This window comes from Dicentrarchus labrax, unplaced genomic scaffold (genome assembly GCF_905237075.1).
Source record: "Dicentrarchus labrax unplaced genomic scaffold, dlabrax2021, whole genome shotgun sequence".
NCBI lineage: Eukaryota > Metazoa > Chordata > Actinopteri > Moronidae > Dicentrarchus > Dicentrarchus labrax.
Genome location: NW_026136702.1, coordinates 4,396,892 through 4,412,514, shown reverse-complemented (window position 1 = coordinate 4,412,514; position 15,623 = coordinate 4,396,892). Strand labels below are relative to the sequence as shown.

The 15,623-nt window shown below is 43.1% G+C and overlaps 2 protein-coding genes across 2 annotated transcripts in view; one reads left to right on the top strand and one right to left on the bottom strand.

Moving 5' to 3' along the window:
- Nucleotides 1-10,071, top strand: part of cdh23 (cadherin-related 23) — a 154,787-nt gene extending 144,716 nt beyond the window's left edge. The window contains exons 51-69 of the mRNA XM_051415680.1: nt 70-207; nt 441-560; nt 778-955; nt 1,225-1,436; nt 2,403-2,597; nt 2,701-2,814; nt 2,939-3,068; nt 3,307-3,570; nt 3,653-3,814; nt 4,831-5,087; nt 5,189-5,286; nt 5,395-5,515; nt 5,607-5,686; nt 5,864-5,904; nt 6,044-6,104; nt 6,468-6,597; nt 6,800-6,919; nt 7,215-7,325; nt 8,253-10,071. Of these exons, the coding sequence (XP_051271640.1) occupies nt 70-207; nt 441-560; nt 778-955; nt 1,225-1,436; nt 2,403-2,597; nt 2,701-2,814; nt 2,939-3,068; nt 3,307-3,570; nt 3,653-3,814; nt 4,831-5,087; nt 5,189-5,286; nt 5,395-5,515; nt 5,607-5,686; nt 5,864-5,904; nt 6,044-6,104; nt 6,468-6,597; nt 6,800-6,919; nt 7,215-7,325; nt 8,253-8,594 (2,874 nt within the window). The 3' untranslated portion in view covers nt 8,595-10,071. The remainder of the gene's footprint in view (nt 1-69; nt 208-440; nt 561-777; nt 956-1,224; nt 1,437-2,402; nt 2,598-2,700; nt 2,815-2,938; nt 3,069-3,306; nt 3,571-3,652; nt 3,815-4,830; nt 5,088-5,188; nt 5,287-5,394; nt 5,516-5,606; nt 5,687-5,863; nt 5,905-6,043; nt 6,105-6,467; nt 6,598-6,799; nt 6,920-7,214; nt 7,326-8,252) is intronic.
- A 368-nt stretch (nt 10,072-10,439) lies between these two features.
- On the bottom strand, nt 10,440-15,544 carry eif3s6ip (eukaryotic translation initiation factor 3, subunit 6 interacting protein). Its single transcript, XM_051415693.1, has 15 exons — nt 15,381-15,544; nt 15,052-15,094; nt 14,704-14,914; nt 14,516-14,595; nt 14,226-14,287; nt 14,038-14,107; nt 13,853-13,926; nt 13,337-13,508; nt 12,906-13,060; nt 12,601-12,771; nt 12,264-12,397; nt 11,819-11,992; nt 11,241-11,430; nt 10,884-10,964; nt 10,440-10,622 (listed from the first exon to the last, which is right to left on the bottom strand). Exons 1-15 carry the CDS (start codon nt 15,417-15,419, stop codon nt 10,545-10,547), a joined length of 1,734 nt encoding a protein of 577 aa, XP_051271653.1. The 5' UTR covers nt 15,420-15,544; the 3' UTR covers nt 10,440-10,544.
- Between the last annotated feature and the right edge of the window lie 79 nt (nt 15,545-15,623).

Genomic DNA, 15,623 nt, shown 5'->3' with positions numbered 1-15,623 from the left:
CCCACGAAAGCAAATGGCATATCCTTGTAGTGTCCCAGAGCCAAAGTGTGTCTTTATCTGTGTTTGTAGGAGCCTGTGTTTGAGAACGTGAACCTGGGCACCACCATAGTTCGTGTCAGCGCTACAGACGCTGACTCTGGTCTCTTTGCTGTCATCGAGTACAGCCTTGTAGACGGGGAAGGCAAGTTTGGCATCAAACCAAAAACTGTGAGTTAACCTATACACCAGCACATCTGCTCAATCAGCCTCTGAATGTCATCCTGCATGGAAACTAAATTTTAAACAAAACATTGGCGTGTACTAAAGACAATCTACATATTTGACCTCCATTCTCTATTTCTGTCACACAATCAAATAAAGGTCTTGTTGTCTTGATAAAACCACCACTCCCTGCCAGTGTCTGTACTTCCTTCCTAATCATTCCCTCTCCTCTGTGTCAGGGAGAGATCTACATCCTTTCTCCTCTGGACAGAGAGACAAAGGATCACTACACTTTAACCGCTGTTGCCCGTGACAACCCTGGTGGCAGCTCCAACAACAGACGAGAGAACTCTGTCCAGGTAGAGATCACTGGCTTTTAAACTGTTACGAAAAACATACATTATTAATTTGAATGTAACATATCAGAAACAAGTATATTATGCATACAATACTCACAACTCAGAAGCCGATGTATTGGTCGAGCTCCACATGGCCTTTTCTAGATTATAACTTTGTGTTCAGAATATTCTGTGTCTGAACTCATCTTCATACTTCCTCTCGATTGGCGCCTGTCAGGTCCTGGTGACAGTTCTCGATATCAATGACTATCGGCCACGCTTTACTGAGCGAGTGTACAACACCAGCGTGTTTGAGAATGAGCCCAGTGGAACATCTGTGATCACAGTGAGGGCTACTGACCTGGATGAAGGAGAAAATGGAGCAGTACTCTACAGCATGCTAGGAGCCCATTCAGGTATGACTGTACTAATAAAAGCCTCAGTAGGGTTACCTAACTGAATATTCTAAAGCGGCCTTTGAAAGCACAATTATTCATTTTATCGCAATACAAATTTAAACATTTCTTAAAGATGTCTCTAAATATTCCCTTTGTAGTTCTTATTTATTACATATTTAGTTAGTGAAAAGAATGTTGCTCAGACTTTGAAAAGACACATATGGGGCTACCTATGGTTCAGCATTCATATCTACATGCTAGTCCCTGATCTCTCTCTGTCTTTTTAGATGCGTTCTCCCTGGATCCAAACACTGGTATGGTGCGTTCTCGCCGTCTGCTTCAGTCTTCTGAACGTTTCAACCTGACTGTGGTGGCTACAGACCAGGGGCGTCCTCCCCTGTGGGGCACGGCAGACCTAATCATTACGGTCATAGACGTCAATGACAATAGACCGGTGTTTGTCAGGCCTGCCAACGGAACCATCATTCATATCTCAGAGGTATTTGCACTTTTTTGTCTCTATGCATGTCATTGTCCCTTTTTTTTCTCTAAATGTTATTGATGATATAAGTTTTATATAAGCAGACAATTTACACAAAAATAGGATTTTTCTCTTCCAATACCCACACTGCATGCATCTACCAATACTGAGTCCAATGCTATTGACCTTTTACTCACAATCTGTGTAACATCCACTCACTATGTGGAACAAATGTGACACCAGTGAGTGCTGTACTGCTATATGAATATGAGTCAGTGGGCCACTGTGACTTGTTGAATAAAACAATACATTTTATGTGGACACTGATGATGAAATTGTTATTTAATGTGGATCACTCACATCTGGCCGATACCATGTCAGCTTCATAAGGTCAGTATCAGGGCGATACCAATGCTGCATACCAGCTTTAATAAGGGGGTATACCAATTAATTGACGATGAGAATCAGAAACACTTTATAGATCCCAGCGCGGAAATTTGTTGGGGTTGTACTAATCATCACAAACCACAACAAAAACCCTACAAAGGTCTGTTGTTTGAGTTACACAGCTGTTTAGTTCAGCACCAAGCATTAGAAACTAGCTGGTGAACATACTGCAGCTTTTAAGTGCCAAAGACCCAAATATTTCCCTCAGGAGTTGGTGGAGAGCATAGCAGACCGAAAAGGAGAGTAAATATTAGACTAGATGGACAGAAAACACAGCTACAATGGAATGAAGCTCCATGTTAATAATACATAAGTGTTTTTTGCCCTAGGGTGCCAATCTGTTATTGGAGATTTAATGTTATTAATTACACCTATCCTTTTCCTGCTATGACATATCAAAATGTTTACGAGGTAAAGAGGTCCAGATTTTGATGTTCTATAAACTGTCTGTACATCTGAATACCTTACTTTTGCAGTTGACCTTCAAGATACAAAGTTCACACGAGCACATACTGACCTTCTCTGCTCTCCATGTAGGAGCAGCCCCCAGGCCTGCCGGTGTATGAGGTGCATGCAACAGACTCTGACGAGGGGGTGAACGGAGAGGTCCGCTATGGCTTCCTGCAGACTGGAGCGGGTAACAGAGACTGGGAAAACTTCCACATCGATGCCATGTCCGGAGTCATCACAACTACTGTTAAACTGGACCGAGAAAAACAGGCCCTGCACAGCGTGAGTCAGCTGTGTGTGTGTGCAGTATGTGCAGTCAATGTATTGCATATATGTACGTGCTTAGGTATGTGTGTCTCTAACTGAGTGTAAACGACTCTCTCAGCTTATCATTGTGGCCCGTGACATGGGCCAGCCAGTGCCTTACGAGACCACACAGCCTCTGCAGGTGGCTCTGTTAGACATTGACGACAATGAACCCGTCTTCCTCAAACCACCGGTGAGTATGAAGCTCTCTGAAGACGTCCTAATGTGGTCATCTGTACATAAGAACTGCTATTAAACTGTGTGTGACGTTTTACTCTTGGTTCGTATGTGTTTGCGTGTGTGTGTGTGCACCTCAGCGTGGCAGCTTGCCTTACCAGACGCTGACAGTGCCTGAGCACTCCCCTCCGGGTACCGTGGTGGGGAACGTAACAAGAGCTGTGGATGCAGATGAAGGCTCCAATGCCGTTGTCTACTACTTTATTGCAGGTGATGTGGTGTCCCAGAGACAAGATCCAGACCAGAGAATGAAGAGTTTCTCCTATTTAGATCCATGCAGTTTGTCTCTTGCAGCCATTGTGTGGTCAGATGAAAGTCCTCTTACTTCAAAAGCCTTTGAATAATGAGGACCTTTGTGTAGATCCATCTGTGTTTCTTTTCTATTTAAAGCTAATTACTGTAGTGCTGTAGATGATTGAACACACATCCTTTCCATCTCTTCCTGCAGGGGGAAACAGTGATGGAAACTTTGGCCTGAGTCTAGATGGAGAGCTGAAGTTGCTCAAGGACCTGGACAGGGAGGAGATCCCGTTCTACACCATCATCATCAAGGCTTCCAGCAACAGGAGCTGGACTCCTCCCAGGGGTCAGAGAGCAGCACAGACCAGAGCACTGGACCCTGCCCGTGACCCCAGCCTGCTGGAAGTCCGCATTGAACTGGAAGACATCAATGACCAGAAACCACGCTTCACTAAGGCAGAGTACACTGCAGGTAATTCTTTGCATTCTTGCGTATATGTGTATGCTGGTCTATGTAAAACCATAACCTTTGCTCTTTGCGTTCCTTGTTTCAGGAGTTGCAGCAAACGCCAAAGTGGGCTCAGATTTGATCAAGGTGGTGGCTATAGATAATGACATTGGCAACAACAGTTTGGTCCAGTACCATATTGTTACAATCCGCTACTTCCAGTCACAGAGCAATGGCAGTGAGGATGTTGGCAGCATCTTCACCATCGGTGAGCTTTGGAATGTAATATTCAGGCTGTTTTGAAACATTTATACACAATTTAGAGACAGCCCAATACCAACAATGACCAGAAATGTATATCACCGTATATCACGGTATTTTTTTATTAAACTAAATTTTAAACAAAGCGTTGTTTAAACAAAATGATACAATTTATGAAAGAATCAGAATGCATGAAAAAGTTGCAGCATGTAAATTATTTTTATTGCGCAAACACACATATATATATATATATATACATAGTAAAAACAGAACTTAAAAATAAAAATATACCAAAAACATTGTTTCACTTTCAAAACACAACTATTAGAGTTAAAAATATGTGTCACAAATTGTTGTGTGCCATGGTATTTTTCCCTGTAAAGTCAGCTGTGGGTTATTGATTGTTGTGTTATAATCAGAAAATACACTCTACACAGCTTTCCCTGACCTTAGCACTCTTGGCAAATTTTGTTGCCTATTGAAGAGTTACAACAGTTGATTCAGCTATGCACCTGCATTGCAAAAATTCACATTGTGCAGGAAACTAAAACCAGTTCATCTGGTGTACCCCCAGCCCCCAGCTGTGGTGTCAGTAGTTTCTGACTTGTTTTTGGAAACAGTGGAGCTTTATGACACAGATATGTCAGGCTTTGTATACACAGGCAATACTTGTTAGCAGGATACATTCATTGTTGGTTTTGTTTTTTTCTTTGGATTTGTTGACACTGTGATGAACACAGAATATCTCCACATTTATCATTTAACTCCATGATCAGTAGTATGAAATGTTTTTGAATCTGAATTGATAAAAAATATAAAAATGAATTGAAATGGCTTTAACCAAATTGGCTTTCAACATGACTTGAGTCTCACTTCCTGCAGACATTTCTCATTTTCTTCAGTTCTCACACACAAATGACAAAAACAGTATGACACATCACATAGCATGCAATCCCACATTAACTTGTTTGCCATTGAGTCAAATTAATTTGTCATTTAAAAACAATATTCTGATTTCCACAGGTTTGACAGATGGCATCATCCGAACATACGACCTCTTCACGGCCTACAATCCGGGTTACTTTCAGCTAGAGATCTTGGCCTGTGATTTCGCTGGACACAGTACAACCACCAACGTGAACATCTACATTCTCCGAGATGATCAGAGGGTCAAGATAGTCTTCAATGAGATCCCTGATTTGGTCCGCGAAAATCAGGAAGATTTCATCAACTTGCTGTCCAACATTACTGGAGCCATTGTCAACTTAGATGACATACAGGTTAGGCTTTTTATGGTAATGTGTTAATGTAACGTTTGGGGTTTTTTTTTTTTGTGTGTGTGTTGTATAAATATCTGACATCTTTTTCTCCTTTTCTCCAGTTCCATGTGGACAAGAAGGGCAGGGTGAATTATGCTCAAACAGACATGCTCATCCACGTTGTCAACAATCAGACCAACACCATCCTAGATGTTGAAAGGTATACCTTCGTTAATTAAATAAATCTTGCTCCAAAGCTAAATAGGAACACATTCACATAGGATTTTCACGCTGGCTCACCTTCGTTCTGCTGTTTAATGTCTTGCAGGGTAATTCAGATGATCGACGAGAACAAAGAGCAGCTGAGGAACTTGTTCAGGAAATACAACGTTGTGGACGTTCAGCCTGCTGTCAGTGACAAACTGCCTGACGACATCACCACACTACAGGTCTGTGAGGCTGGGACCTCTGGAAACCCACAGACTGTTGCAGATTTGTTTGTGTTTTGGTGCTTTCAAACTTTATTTTTCTCTTTCACAGCTGGTCATCATTATCCTGGCTGTGCTGCTGTGCTTGGCAGGCATTTTGTTTGTCACAATGAACTGGCACTATCGCAGAGTGTAAGAATCCTTCAACATTCAATAAATATTGCATTGACCTATATTTGTTTTGAATTTAGAGTGCACTGAGTCACTTGAAATATGCTCAGTCATGGAGCATGTTTTTATGCTGTCAGTCTGAGCAGCGACATCAACATGTTTACCATCTTGTGACTTATGTCTTTTGATGTGTTGCAGACACCAGAGGAAGCTGAAAGCCATCGTCGCTGGATCAACAGGTGAGAAGCAGCTTTGTTGAGGGGACGTCCCGCCAGATGTTGATGTCAGGATGTGGTTTTACCATCTTTTAATGTACAACATGTCGGTCTACTGAAGCAAGGCTGTTTTTCTTTAAGTTATCTGTCCTCTACCATCTAGGGAACCAGGGACTGATGGATATCCTGGACATGCCTAACACTAACAAGTACTCATTTGAGGGGTAAGATAATAGCTTAGTTTTCTTTGTCAAACACTGCTTAAAGGGAATTTTATATTGCATCACTTCTTTTCTCTAAAAGATCCCTCATTATTTTTTGTTCAGAAGATTAAAGGACAAGCTTTTCTTCAAGAAGTCTACAAAATATAGCCTGCCCTAGCTTCATATTAAGCATGACATGAGCAATTCCTTTAATTAACCTAACATCCAAAAATCCAGATAATACTGGTAATCTATTTTAACTTTCGTCCCCATAACACGAATATCATAAAAGCAGGACAACGTCAAAATCTAATTTGAGTTATTTTTGTAGCTCATTATAGTTGCTTTGCATTTTGTCAATGATGTGTGTAATGCCATTTGCAGGGCTAATCCAGTGTGGCTGGACCCCTTCTGTCGCAACCTGGAGCTGGCCACTCAGGCTGACCACGAGGACGACCTGCCTGAGAATCTGAGTGAGATAACTGACCTGTGGAACAGCCCTGCACGGACCCACGTCAGTACCAACATTCATCTGAGTTTGTTTAAATTTCCTAGATTGTATTTTGCACCATGCTTCAATGCTGAGAGGTAGAGAGCGAAGCCATCCTTCTCAGGGTTACACAAGTTTGTAACTTTTATCAAGGACTCTAAGTCAACCCCATTTCACAGCTGACTATTTTTAAATATGCGTGTGTGTGTGTATGTCATCCCCACAGGGCACATTTGGTCGAGAGCCTCAAGCGAAGCCTGAGGACGATCGTTACTTGAGAGCAGCCATTCAGGAGTACGACAACATTGCTAAACTGGGCCAGATCATGAGGGAGGGGCCCATCAAGGTGAGACAGCCATATGTTAGATTATCCAGAGATAACGATTGTTGGTCATATACTCTCTCCTTCCATCGTTCCCAAAACACTTTGGGGGACAAGGTCAGAGGGCAGGACCTAAGACCTCCTCCAGTTTGTCCTAAGAAGAAAACAAAGAGAGGAGGCCTCAAGGACAGGAAAATAGGCTGTTGAGATCCAGCATTTTAGATAAGGGGCCCGACATTCCTCATTTATGATTACAGTGAGGAGGTGAAAGGTGGATGGTGTAACAGACTTTGTTTGATCCTAACTGCCGTCCTGTCAGGGTTCTCTGCTCAAGGTTGTCCTGGACGACTACCTGAGGCTGAAAAAGCTCTTTGCAGCTCGACTCGTCACCGTATCCACCAGCCAGGGAGATCAGTCATCAATCACTGAGGTGGGCTCGGGAAAACCTGATGCTCTGTCTGCACCTGCTCCTGTGCTCTTCCTGTCTGACACCGCTGGAGAGTGATCTTGCATTCCTTTGATTTCCCATTCTGACGTGTTGTCTGCTGCTCTGACGTGGCACCTACTCACTACCTCTGCTATCTCTGCTACCTCGAACCACACTTTGGGCCAAATAGAGTTTGCACTCAGCTGAGGATGGAGTTTACCACACAGAAATTGCCAGAAAGTTTAGACAATTGCAGGAAATGTAGCGTTGAGTGCAATTTCTACACTTTCCTACACTTCTGTATTGCTCTGATGTGAAGAACCCCCACCCATGCAGTCTTCCCAAACAGCTTAAAGTTACAATCCTTAAGATTTCAGTTGGTTGATTTGGCAACACCTGTGGTTACTGGTTGTAACAGCAAGTGTGGTATAACACTACAGGTCTTACATATACTTTGTCAGAACTCCAATAAGAGCAACTGGTGTTATAATAAAGAAGTCTTTTTTTGTTGACGCATGTTTGATGAACAATAGCAGACATAGTGCCAGTCTCACTGACAAACACAATGCTTTTCCTGTGATTCACATTTTGCCAGTTAAATGTTTTTTTATGTGAGGCTGCAGCAGTAGGAAGTGTTGGGTTTACAGCACTTTGAATTCCCCCCACACACACCCAGTTTGTAATACTGCAAATATATAAATACTGCAATACTCATCAGTTTCCAGTTTGTTGTGTTTTACTGCACGTGATCTACTAATTTCTCTCCTGAACCTTTTCCTTCCCCTGGTTTACCTCTTTCCAGCTCTTCCTCAAAGTTATCTCCTATAAAGCTGCTATATTTGTGTCATCCTGATGTGTTGTATAAACATGTTATTAATCTCTCATCTTGTCATTCTCTTCTCCCTCTCCTTTCCTGTCCTCCTCCAACAGCTGATCCAGAGTGACCTGGACGATGATGAGGACGAGCGTCTGGGCATGGGCGGAGGTCGCGGCACTCTGCGCTTCAAGCACAAGCTCCCTATGGAGTTGAAGGGTCCTGAAGGTGTACACGTGGTCCATGGCAGCACAGGCACCCTCCTGACCTCTGACCTCAACAGCCTGCCAGAGGACGACCAGCGGGCCCTGGCTCGTTCTCTGGAGGCACTAAACGCTGACGGGGGGCTTTATTCTGAGCGCAACGCCCGCACCGAGTCGGCCAAGTCCACTCCGATGCACCGTCACAAGGACGGGGACACCCTGTCGGAGAGTCCCCTGGAGATCACAGAGTTATGACTAGCCGAGGCCTCGCTGGTCTGAGCGCAACCATGACTCGTGTGTGTCCTTGTGCCTCCACACTGCCACCCTGACAAGGTTGGGGAGGACTGGAGGAGGAGTGTGTGTAGTCTAGGGAACTCCATCTGCCGACCTCAGTGCATCAGTGAGACACCCTGCAAGAGGAGTTACCCACCATTGGGTTGGTTTGAGTGGACCTTATGTTGAAGGTCTCCAATTAGGTACTTCAAGAGAAGGTTTATTCAAATAACCTTTAGGAAATGGGAATTCAAAAGGGGGCTCTTGTCTTCAGCAAGACGAAACCAACTGGTGTCACTGACTTCCAAAGAGCTGAGTGGAAAAGAGACTAAGCCTCCCTATGGGAGAAGCTTGTTGAACCATGACCTTATAATCATCAAAAGGTGCCTCATTCTCGCTAATCCTTTTGAAGTCATACCTGGACTGCATACACTCACACAAACACAAATACACACACTCAAAAAAATGAAGCAACACACACTCAGACCAGCGGATGGCCATCAATGGGACATTGAGAAATTGACGTAATTCCTTATCATGTTCTGATATTTTTCCTTTTTGCAAAACAATGCAATCAGTGTTGAAGGAGTGAAGATGGGACAGCAGACTTTTCGCTTTCAGATTTTAGATACATTTTGTTGTTGGGAAATTATAGATGGACTTTAATTCAGACAAGAGAACTTCAGATATTTCCCTGTGATGGTTATAGAGGGGAGTTTTCACTTGACACAAGAGCAAGAGGGGCCCTGGCCCCTGTGCATTTGTTTTGCTGTATTGTTTTGATGACAGAGCTTTTTTTGGATCAATGGCAAAAAGACAAAACAATCCCAGTCTGCAGGGCAACAGTGAACATTCACACCTTGGTCCAGCTCTTCTCTAATAACTTCTACTAATGAAGATAGAAGAAGGATGAACTTCGTCTGAGAATAGAGCAACATGAAAAAAAAAACTTTGCATCTTTTATGAGAAATTTGATATTAAAAGGCAGTTAAAGAAAGCCTTTGTAAGGACATATAGATGGAATTTACAAAAAATGATCCTGTTTTTATAGACGTTAAGATGGCATTGTGCCCACAGAGACTTTACACTGCCACCCGAGGGACTAAAAGAGTCATGCTCAAAATGAGTGAGGTTTGCTTTATTTTTTTATTTTATAGAAAATGTGATGGAATTAAAAGATATTTTTGAAGAAAAATGCTGGCTTACCAAAACAGGTAGGGAAAAAATAATTTTGGATGTTTGGAGTATGTGTATATTGTGCTATGGTGACATATGTTGTTCTGTTTTCCTTTATATGACAACTGATGCTGTTTCATGACGAGTGGTGTGTTTTTAAGATTAATTTTTTATATTCCCATTTTGTAAGTTTTTATTTCTTCGTCATTACTGTCACCAGTCCTGAGATCTGTGTTGGGAAATGTTGGATGATCTGTGATAATAAAAGAAATATGCAACAGCATTGGACCTCTGTCAGTGGGATGATGATTGGAGAGCAGCCAAGAACAACATGACAACCAATGCAGCAGAATGAGTTCAAGCAGGATATTAAATGAGCCGGGCAGACAGGAAGAAGACTCTGGGAATCTGAGAACCCGTAAAGATTCATGAAACTAAATATTTTTTTTGTCTCCCAGTGACGACTTTTATTGTACTCATGCGTACAACTTCACCAGACTATGACTGTTTTTTTGTCACTTCCCTTTTCTATATCCATAATTAAGTTTTTCAAAACTCAGCATCTGAGGCAATATGACAACTTGATGAATACTGCCACCTAGTGGTTGTTAAAGTGTATCCACTTGATAAGGAATAAAAGACATCCAAGAGTTGTAGCACACCACTCCATCCGTTTATTATTAGCAGGTTACATAGAAAAGCTTTCATCAATAATAGCTGTCAAAAAACTTGAATGTGACTGTGAGGGCAGAGGACTCAGACTGCTCGAGCTGTGGTGGTCACGGCTGCTGCAGTGGTAGTGGAGGCGGGCATCTTCTTCAGTGTCCTATTCAACTGTAGGGAGACAAGCGATTGTTTTTCAGTCTCTGAAACCCAAGCTACAACTGGAAGGCCTGTGTTTAATATAATTCTGTTCTAGCAATGGAACGAGTGCGTTAAGAGCCAAGTATGTTCGGGAGATTTGTTTTTATAAAAACATCAGTGACAATTCCAAAGTGGGTCAAAAATTAAAAATTAAATAATAAATATTAAAATAAATAGCATCTTCAAAATACTGCACTTTCCTTGCGGGAGGCATAATGAATCACTACTCACCTCCTCAAACTTGTGGATCTGTCTGATGAAAAAGTCTCCGTAACGACGAGCGACTTTAGTGTCGGCAATGTGAATCATGTCCTGTGGGAGAGTTACAGAGGAAACGCACATCAGACATACAGAGCTACTTAAAACAGTCTGCAACAATGAGCCATATCGCCTCCTAACATCTCAACTGGTATATATACAGCATGTGCACGTGCTGTGAAAAATAACAGGTTCCTTCTGAATCTGCTGTCATTTTAACCAACATTGCTTTTGGCAGATGACGTTCCCCGTCAACCATCTGCCCCTGTGACATACTATTTATACGTGACAATATCACAAGTCACTTTCATTTAACAGACTTCAACACACCTTGTCAATATAAAAGTCGACCTCGGAAGCAGACTGGAACTCTCCGTCCAGAGCTGAGATGCCGCTGGTCCACACCAGGTTCTTCATCTTGTGTTTGAAGACGAGCAGCTGAATACGGAACTCCTGCTCCGTCATGTCCAGGAATCCTGCCAGCTTGGCTACTGGCATGGTGGTGTACAGCTTCAGGAAGCTGCAAGGACAGATTGTGATTTAGATGATATGTACAGACACATCCGAGTCAACAAGTCTCTAGAAATAATTTTTCTGAAGGGCCATATGGTTGAATAAAAACACTAAATTATTACATTAAAGGTTCAATGTTGAGTTTTAGACTCTGGTATCCCCCCCCCCCATTTTTGGACAAGTCTGTCCCTGTTTTGTTTATCTCAGTCCTACCCATAGTGTCACAGTATTCTTCTGATCAACGGAGGGTAATACGCCAAGATATGCTGTAGTGTTTTAGACCTCACACAGTGTATTTTGGTGGGCAACACTGAAGGCAAACAACTTCTGTTTATTTACCAGACAACTCCAAAGGGGCCCTTTAACTATGCCACACACAGGTTGATATACTCTACCTGCGAATGGTGGAGAGCTGGGCCTGCTGCTGAACCTCCTCAGCAAAGACCTTGAGCTGCTGCTGGAAAGGCTCTTTGTGGTAGTTGGGGTGGACGTTGTCGTAGTTTGGCACCACAGGTGACAGGAACTTGGGACAGGCGAAGCTGAACTGCTCTTCAAACACCTGCAGGTCTCTGAGATGGAGAGGGGAACATGTGTGTGATTTATTACATTAATGCTGCTACAGAATTCTATCCTGATAAAATGCAGTATGGGCATAAATACCAGTGCTACAGAACAAAAAGCTTAATGGAGCTCAAAATAGGGCTATCTAGCGAATATTAAAAAAAAGGCTATTTTAAGTGGTAGTAAAATAAAGGCAACAAGAAATGACAACACATTGAGACAAACAGTGAACCTCACATACAGATGTTCAAACGCCATCTGATGAGTTTTCTTTCATACCCTTTTTGCATTCGCAGCATCTTGTCTCCGTACTTCTCCCTCAGCTGGGTGTGGATGCTCTCATCGATACGCATCGGGTACATGGTGAGAGCGATGGCGAGCAGTCCGTGCATCTGCTCATTTTGTTTGTTAATCTAAAAAACAGATTTTCCAAGTTTAATGACATCTGTTTCAACTTTAGTACAGTTTGATCGTTTCAAATGTCTCAATGAGTCCGATTTTTTAGAAAAACTTTCAAGACAAAAACAAACTTTTCTGTACATTCTGTATGGGGAATAAGTGGGAGGATCCATAGCTAAGCCTCCCATGTTGTCTAAGAAGTGCAGCTCTGACTGACCATCTCATATTTATACGTTGACCTCTGGAACATGTTTCTCGTCCTCTGGATGTAGAGCAGGATGTTGGCAAAGACTCGAATCGCATCCTGGTAGCGCCTCATCATCAGGTAGGCAAAACCTACATAGTAATAAGTGGTGATCTGGCACTCCGGCACACGGGAGTACATACTCTGGAAGACAGGAAATAACACAGATGCAGGAGTGTGGACTACACAGAAGGAAAAGAGCTTGGCATACTCAGTAGCATCATCATTAGCAGCAAGTGTGTCACTCTCCACATTAGGTGCTCTAAATGAAGCCTTACCTTCTTGTTGAGCTCAATGTTCTCTAGGACTTTGATGGCCTGGTAATAATCACCAAGCAGAGAGTGAAGCCTCAGGAGCCCCACCAAGCTGAAGTAACCCAACATCTTGTACAGGGAGTGGCGCCCATATTCTCCCGCCACACTCTCTGGGTCTCCTGCAACACGGCAACAGATAACATGTTAGCTGCATCGTATAACTCCTCAACTGTGAGGTGTGCACTGAAGTCTACATGCTGAGGTTACAAACTACTAAATCTACAGTTTTACAGGACTATAACTCTACAGAGAAGCTAAACTGTGCTGTATTTTGGTAACTTTAACGAGGTCCAATGCGTTTAATTTAAATAAATAATAACAATAAGGTTTTAAAAACACGTTTCCCTTTATTTTTAATCCCCATCAACAAATACCTCCTAAACATTCTTCCGTACCTCCGCTGGTGTAGACCTCAAGCTGACGGTTAATGTTGCTCTTATCCACCAGAGAGTGGAGAACGTTTAGGACGCTGTGGACGTTCCAGATTTTCGGGTTGTTCCTCAGGAACTCGATCTCCTCTTCGGACTTTTTGGCCGTCTTACAGCGGTACTGACTGAAGGACTGGAACTGGAGAGGAAAAAGTGTCATTCCCATGTCTGTGTCACCAGCACTTTCCATGGGCTTATTCTTCCCCACTTGTTGACACTACTACTACTACAGCTACTTTTCCTGGGGTCCACACACACACACACACAACAAGACATACAACATGTGTAAAAGGTCTCTATGAGTCCATATACAAAGTAAAAAGATAGGAGGAGTAGGATAGCGGTGGTTATCCACATGGGCCATATTAATACACACTCAACCTTTCCTGGCAGCTACTATTTGACCTGGCTCTATGTCATCACTGATTCTTACTCGTGTTTGTCTCTGAGGATACATTTAATAAAGAATAAAATGCAGTGTACCTGGTAGATGAACTCATCAATGATGTCCCAGAGCCACTGGTTTGGCAGCTCCAAGGGTGCAGGGCCATCAGCATCTGTTCACAATCACAAACATTCTCACGTGACTCGTCTAACGTTGATTGTAATTTTACACTGATAGCTACAGGTGAGAGAAAAAAATGTAAAGACACATTCTGGTAACTTACTGAGAATGTAGTTGAAGAGGTTGCAGTAATTGTAGTACGACTCAAACCTCTGGTCCAAAGTTGGTCCACCCTGATTATCAAGAAAACAACAGTCACAACAAAATACCGGGAAGGTTTGCACACATTTTGAACGTTCCTCGGTTATCCGGAGGGAGACTGACGAGTGTTTATACTGAGCATTTACTCACGCTGACTTTAGCGTAGATGTGTCTGTAGTACAGTTCCTTATAGAGGATAAGGAACACAGCATCTGTCGGAGATAACGGGGAAACAATGAAATGAAACATTCCCGCTGTTGAACTACACAGACGTGAGCTTAAAAGAATAACAGAGGAGTGTCAATTAATACAACTGTTAACAACATAAACACAACAGAATTAATACCAATCATGTTGCCTTTTGAGGTGCTTGTACAGTGATTAGTTAATATCAGTGGGAAAACCAGTGATAGCGCTCTAGAAACAGACGATACACTCACCGTTGCCAACAAGTGATGCGATGGCCTCAGCCTCTGGCCAGGGAGAGTTCTTGAAGAAACGGTCAGTCAACTTATTCCAGCTGAACAGGAATAAAATAGCAAACACACACACACAGTTGTAATTTCTCTGTTAAAAAGGAGGCAACACCAATGGGAGAAGTTCGCACACACAGAAAATGGACCTTCACCTGTTCTCGTAGACATCCTGGATCTCGTAGATCTTCTGCTCAATGCTCTCGCTGGACACACGGTTGGACTGCAGCTCGTACACCTTCTGGTCGATCAGGTCGGAGATGGTTTTGTGGAAATACTGCAGGAAGTTCTTGATCACCTCTGGGATGACGTGGTAGGTCTGCTGCTCATACTGCCTCTCGTAGGCCAGGTCTGCTTTGGGGTCACCTGCAGGGAGACAGGGACAGTCAGGAGGACACACTGTCTGTACAGCTATAAGGTTATTATGTGCAGACTGCATGCACAAGGAGTGGTGATCTCACACGGTTGGATACATAGAGATAAACAGATATTAGAATACTAACCGGTGTGCAGGTCGTAGTCGTTTGGATAGGTGTAAGGATCGTACTGGAAGTGAACAGAGCAGACATTGATTACCAATGCAGACAGTCAGTCATCATGAACGTTAGCTGATCTAACCCGCTGTACACACACTGTGGTGTTATGGTTGTATTCTGCACACAAACAAAGCTACAGCCATCGTTAATGTCGTGCTAGCTCATCGTTAGCTACTGTCTGTTATTCCGGTGGAGCTGTACAAAGGCTAAAGCTAGCCACCACGCGTATCGTTGTTATTATCATTAAGCGTTCAAATGACTGGAAGAAAAGTGTGTGTGTGTGTGTGTGTGTGTACCGCCGCCGCCGGTGTTTCTTCCTCGTCGTGGTACGACATGGTGTGAGTTTTTAGCTCGTCAGTTGCCGGAGTGGAAAAGGAGAACGTGTGCTCGGCTAGCTAACGCCGCTAAACCACGCAGCTGGCGCTTGAGAGACGACCGGAAGCGGAAGGAAAGGAGCTGTGACGTCGGAGCGCAACGCGGTAGCATTGAAGCATTATGGGAAATGTAGTGTCTGTGACGTGTGTAGTCAATTACCCTCG